We start from the raw sequence: 6,663 nt of genomic DNA on the forward strand, positions 1-6,663 counted from the left end.
ATCTATTTATTCATTTATTTATTTATTTATTCATTCATTGATTTATTTATTCATTCATTGATTTATTTATTATTATTATCATTATTATTACCATTATTATCATTATCAGTATTATAATAATAATAATAATAATAATAATAACAATAATAATAATAATGATAATAATAATAATAATAATAATAATAATAATAATAACAATAATAATAATAATGATAATAATAATAATAATAATAATAATAATAATAATTATTATTATTATTATTATTATCATTATTATCATAATTATTTACTATATACAGCCATAATCATTTAGGCGTCCATTTTCCCCCCGTTGCACTTTTTTTTTTCCCATATCCCAATATCTGATATGAAATGAAAATAATTTCAAACTCTTACTCACTCTCTGAATTAATTATATTTAGATGGCATAAACAGAAACGGGACTCACTTCATAAAATCATCCAATAAAGATTGTGCCAACTCAAGTCTTGCACAATTCGGCAGCCAGCTCTCAGGCACGTTCTGTACGCAATAAAGATTCCTTGTTATGTAACAGAGCTAGAAATGAGGTGGTTTTAATTGCTGTGGGAGACTTTCGTGTTTGTTTTTCATCTTTTATGTTTATTTATTGGATTATCGTATGGTTGTTTGTTCCGTTTGCACAATATCTTCCTATCGAATGTATTCGTTGATTCATTTAATTTATTTTTGTATCTTTTTCTGAATAGGATAGAGGTTTCTTCTCTCTCTCTCTCTCTCTCTCTCTCTCTCTCTCTCTCTCTCTCTCTCTCTCTCTCTCTCTGTCTCTCTCTCTCTCTCTCTCTCTCTCTCTCTCTCTCTCTCTCTCTCTGTCTCTCTCTCTATCAGTGTATGTGTATATCAATGTATCTTCCGGTCCCTTTTAACATTAACATGTCTATCCATCTATTTGTACATTTCCCTCTTTCATTCTTTTTTTCTTTGCCCTCTATACGTTTTTTTTAAATCTTAACTGTGCGTTTCCACCTCTTTCTATTCGTTATCTCTATAGAAATCTTAAACTGTCCATCATTCTTCTCAATGTTTTTTTTTCTATCTGCCTGCCAGTTTATCTCTGCCTTTCCCTTCTCTTACTCTCTGTCCGTCTGCCTGTCTAACTTTCTCTTTCTCTCTCTTCTTCCTCTACCTCCATCTTTCATATTTCTCTCTTTCCATCTTCCTGTTTTTTTTTTGTTTTTTTTTCACGTGTTACTTCTTTCCTCTTCTCCCCTATCTCGGTCCTTCCCCCCTTCCCTCCTCCGCTCGCTTGATTGTGTCAGCTGACGTCACAACGCTGTTTCACAACCCCCGAGTGTGTAATATAGATTTATTTTCTCATCCATTTTTTTCGAAACGCGCGTCTCCGCTTCTCATAGTGCATAGCTGTGTTTTCCTTCCTTTCCGACTTCCGCCATTTGGTTTGATGTGTGTTTTTAGCAGCACGTTGCCTAATGGTGTGGTTCCAGGATGTTGGTGTTTTGTTGATTGTTATTTAACCGTGTAAGTTGTGTTTTGGGTATTTTCGTTGCCTCGTACACAGACCTAAGAAGCTAAATGCGAATAAGAACGCACAAACACACAGACACACACACACACACACACACACACACACATACATACACACACACACACACACACACACACACACACACACACACACACACACACACACACACACACACACATACATACACACGAGCTAATCGCATCCACTACCATCAAGAACCTCGTCGCGGCCTCTGAGAAAGAGCATCGAGTACCTGGCCCTCAGCCCCTCCGGCCGAGCTCCCTCCGCCCGCATGAAGCCCCCGGTGGCACCTCCGCTCGACGCCGCCGCGGGACACAGCGAGGCATTTCATCTCCGGCTCGAAAAATAATGGAGCATGGAACGTGGATTAATTCTAGAACTGCGATTGTATTGTGTGGTTTGAATAGCCTCGCTTATTGGTATCTGTGTGTCTATTTTTTATCTGTCTGTCGATATATGTTTGCCTGGTTTTTATTTGGCTGTCTATCTATCTGTTGGTCGATCAGAGAGGGAATTAAACAATCTGTCAGCGAAGGAATCCCTTTATGCGTGTTTGGAAGGACGTCCATCTGCAGAGCGTCCTAAATAAAATCTACGTTTATCCAATGGCGACAAAATATCCACAGACAGAAGAAATTATCTGGAAAATAAAGACAAATCGAATTTGAAAAACGGGAAAAAAGGAAGTACCATACAATGAACAGTAAGACCAACAAATAATTCACATGCGCGCACACGCTCGCAGACAATCACAGACATACAAATTAAATAATGTACTAACTAAAAAGATTCACAACCAACCATAATTGTAAAATATGATAGGAAAAATCTAAGGAAAGATCCTCCAGCCACAAAAAAGGAAATGATAATGATGATTGAAATACCAGTGATGAATAGAAAAAACAGCAACAGCAACAAACCGATCCTCACAAAAAGATGAGCCAACACCAGAGTAATCCACGAAAGAAAGGATGAAAGCAAACTGTCTTAGCGAAGATAATCCACCTCTTCGCAAAGAAAGAAAGGAAGAAGGAAAAAAGATAGATAACCCACCTCTTGACAAGAAGAAAAAAGAAAGAAAGAAGTAGAAAAAAAGATAGATAACCCACTTCTTGACACATAAAAAAGGAAAGAAAAAAAAGAGAAAGATAGCCCACCTCCTGATAAAAGAAAAGAAAAGAAAAACAAAACAAAAAAGGAAGGAGGGACAAAAACAATCACCCGATTCCCCCACAAACAAACAACAGGACGCTTTCGCACTCGAAATGCCATTATGAAGACAAAAGACTCAGCAGTCAGTCGCGTTCGGGCTTCCTGCGCCCATTTGTCTCGCCCCCTAATCTTGCCTTCCACATGTCTCCGTCACAAATAATGAATCGCGAATCTCCCCGTGGATGCATTCCTCAGCAGGCGAGGGCTTCATTAGGTCGAGCGTGCGCGCGGCTAATGGAGCATAGGATACTCTTTGAGCATAGGATACTCTTTGAGCATAGGATACTCTTTGAGCATAGGATACTCTTTGAGCATAGGATACTCTTTGAACATAGGATACTCTTTGAGCATAGGATACTTTTTGAGCATAGGATACTCTTTGAGCATAGGATACTTTTTGAGCATAGGATACTCCTTGAGCATAGGATACTCTTTGAGCATAGGATACTTTTTGAGCATAGGATACTTTTTGAGCATAGGATACTCCTTGAGCATGGGATACTCTTTGAGCATAGGATACTCTTTAAACATAGGATACTCTTTGAGCATAGGATACTTAATGATCATAGGATACTCTTTGAGCATAGGATACTTTTTGAGCATAGGATACTTTTTGAGCATAGGATACTTATTGAGCATAGGATACTCATTGAGCATAGGATACTCTTTGAACATAGGATACTCTTTGAGGATAGGATATTTATTGAGCATAGGATACTCTTTGAGCATAGGATACTTTCTGAGCATAGGATACTTTCTGAGCATAGGATACTTTCTGAGCAGAGGATACTTTTGAGCACAGGATACCTATTGAGCATAGGATACTTTCTGAGCATAGGATACTTTCTGAGCATAGGATACTCTTTGAGCATAGGATACTCTTTCAGCATAGGATACTTATTGAGCATAGGATACTTTCTGAGCATAGGATACTTACTGAGCATAGGATACTTACTGAGCATAGGATACTTTCTGAGCATAGGATACTTTCAGAGCATAGGATATTTTTTGAGCAAAGGATACTTTTTGAGCATAGGATACTTTCTGAGCATAGGATATTTTCTGAGCATAGGATACTTATTGAGCATAGGATACTTATTGAGCATAGGATACTTTCTGAGCATAGGATACTTTCTGAGCATAGGATACTTTCTGAGCAGAGGATACTTTCTGAGCATAGGATACTCTTTGAGCATAGGATACTTTCTGAGCAGAGGATACTCTTTTAGCATAGGATACTTTCTGAGCATAGGATACTTTCTGAGCAGAGGATACTCTTTGAGCATAGGATACTTTCTGAGCATAGGATACTCTTTGAGCATAGGATACTTTCTGAGCATAGGATACTTTCCGAGCATAGGATACTTTCTGAGCATAGGATACTTTCCGAGCATAGGATACTTTTTGAGCATAGGATACTTTCTGAGCATAGGATACTCTTTGAGCATAGGATACTTTCTGAGCATAGGATACTTTCCGAGCATAGGATACTCTTTGAGCATAGGATACTTTCTGAGCATAGGATACTCTTTGAGCATAGGATACTTTCTGAGCATAGGATACTTTTTGAGCATAGGATACTGTTGAGCATAGGATACTTTTTGAGCATAGGATACTTTTTGAGCATAGGATACTCTTTGAGCATAGGATACTTATTGAGCATAGGATACTTATTGAGCATAGGATACTTTCTGAGCATAGGATACTGTTTGAGCATAGGATACTTTCTGAGCATAGGATACTCTTTGAGCATAATATACTTATTGAGCATAAGATACTTATTGAGCAGAGGATACTTTTTGAGCATAGGATACTCTTTGAGCATAGGATACTTTCTGAGCATAGGATACTCTTTGAGCATAGGATACTCTTTGAGCATAGGATACTTTCTGAGCATAGGATACTTTTTGAACATAGGATACTTTATATGAGCAAAGGATACTTTATGAGCAAAGGATACTTTCTGAGCATAGGATACTTTTTGAGCATAGGATACTTTTTGAGCATAGGATACTTTTTGAGCATAGGATACTTTTTGAGCATAGGATACTCTTTGAGCATAGGATACTTTCTGAGCATAGGATACTTTATGAGCAAAGGATACTTTCTGAGCATAGGATACTTTTTGAGCATAGGATACTTTTTGAGCATAGGATACTTTTTGAGCATAGGATACTTTTTGAGCATAGGATACTCTTTGAGCATAGGATACTTTCTGAGCATAGGATACTTTTTGAGCATAGGATACTTTCTGAGCATAGGATACTTTCTGAGCATAGGATACTTTCTGAGCATAGGATACTTTATGAGCATAGGATACTTTCTGAGCATAGGATACTTTTTGAGCATAGGATACTGTTTGAGCATAGGATACTTATTGAGCATAGGATACTTATTGAGCATAGGATACTTATTGAGCATAGGATACTTTCTGAGCATAGGATACTTTCTGAGCATAGGATACTTTTGAGCACAGAATGCTTATTGAGCATAGGATACTTTCTGAGCATAGAATACTTTCTGAGCATAGGATACTTATTGAGCATAGGATAGTTTCTGAGCATAGGATACTTTTTGAGCATAGGATACTTTTTGAGCATAGGATACTTTCTGAGCATAGGATACTTTTTGAGCATAGGATACTTTCTGAGCATAGGATACTCTTTGAGCATAGGATACTTTTTGAGCATAGGATACTTTTTGAGCATAGGATACTTTTTGAGCATAGGATACTTTTTGAGCATAGGATACTTTTTGAGCATAGGATACTTTTTGAGCATAGGATACTTTTTGAGCATAGGATACTTTTTGAGCATAGGATACTTTCTGAGCATAGGATACTTTTTGAGCATAGGATACTTTCTGAGCATAAGATACTTTTTGAGCATAGGATACTTTCTGAGCATAGGATACTCTTTGAGCATAGGATACTTTCTGAGCATAAGATACTTTTTGAGCATAGGATACTTTCTGAGCATAGGATACTCTTTGAGCATAGGATACTTTTTGAGCATAGGATACTTTTTGAGCATAGGATACTTTTTGAGCATAGGATACTTTCTGAGCATAGGATACTCTTTGAGCATAGGATACTTTCTGAGCATAAGATACTTTTTGAACATAGGATACTTTCTGAGCATAGGATACTCTTTGAGCATAGGATACTTTCTGAGCATAGGATACTTTTTGAGCATAGGATACTCTTTGAGCATATGATACTTTTTCCCAAAGAGAGGGCCTTGAAGGATGTGGGGTACGTAAGGGTCTAGGGAGAGAGAGAAGACAGTATCATCCTTTTAGGGAGTGGCATTAAAAAGGGAAGAGAAAAGAAAAAAAAATAGATAAAAATTGATGATGATGACGGGAAAAAGAGTTCGTCTTATGTACGTATTTTATGGAAATATTTTATCCTAGTAATGATTATGGAGCCTTTGTCTGGCATGCTCATCTTCCCAGCCTTCTGGTGAATGCTAGAAAACAGGGAAACATCTAGGGACATTTTCCTCTCAAACTTAAAGAATAATAAGATTTATGGAATGGGATAATCTAAGTGTATTTTCTGCTTAAGTTTAGAGAACGGAAAATGAAGGTTGTGATATTGATAATGATAATAATAATGGTAATGATAATAAGAAAAACAACAATGATAATGATAAGAACAATAATAATAATGATGATAATAGTAATTATAGTGATAGCATTATTAACAATCAGGCTAAGACACACCATTGATAAAGTGCTCATTAAAATCTATATATTTCTTGAGTTATCCTTCTAATCAACTGACAAACAAACAAACTAACTAACCAACGCCACCAAAAAAATAGCCTCCTTGGCGGAAGTAATATTGATACTAATGATAATACCTTAATAATAGGAATTATGATATTGATAATGACATGATT

The 6,663-nt window shown here is 36.7% G+C and overlaps 1 protein-coding gene across 1 annotated transcript in view; it reads right to left on the minus strand.

The window, feature by feature from the left end:
- Window positions 1-2,989: 2,989 nt before the first annotated feature.
- Window positions 2,990-6,663, minus strand: part of LOC138867290 (G2/mitotic-specific cyclin-B3-like) — a 10,256-nt gene continuing 6,582 nt past the window's right edge. The window contains exons 3-11 of the mRNA XM_070142408.1: window positions 6,146-6,269; window positions 5,798-6,023; window positions 5,233-5,368; window positions 4,737-4,933; window positions 4,429-4,647; window positions 4,178-4,306; window positions 3,782-4,090; window positions 3,566-3,730; window positions 2,990-3,533 (exon numbers count right to left, since the gene is read on the minus strand). Of these exons, the coding sequence (XP_069998509.1) occupies window positions 2,990-3,533; window positions 3,566-3,730; window positions 3,782-4,090; window positions 4,178-4,306; window positions 4,429-4,647; window positions 4,737-4,933; window positions 5,233-5,368; window positions 5,798-6,023; window positions 6,146-6,269 (2,049 nt within the window). The remainder of the gene's footprint in view (window positions 3,534-3,565; window positions 3,731-3,781; window positions 4,091-4,177; window positions 4,307-4,428; window positions 4,648-4,736; window positions 4,934-5,232; window positions 5,369-5,797; window positions 6,024-6,145; window positions 6,270-6,663) is intronic.

Source organism: Penaeus vannamei, chromosome 29 (assembly GCF_042767895.1).
Source record: "Penaeus vannamei isolate JL-2024 chromosome 29, ASM4276789v1, whole genome shotgun sequence".
Lineage (NCBI taxonomy): Eukaryota > Metazoa > Arthropoda > Malacostraca > Decapoda > Penaeidae > Penaeus > Penaeus vannamei.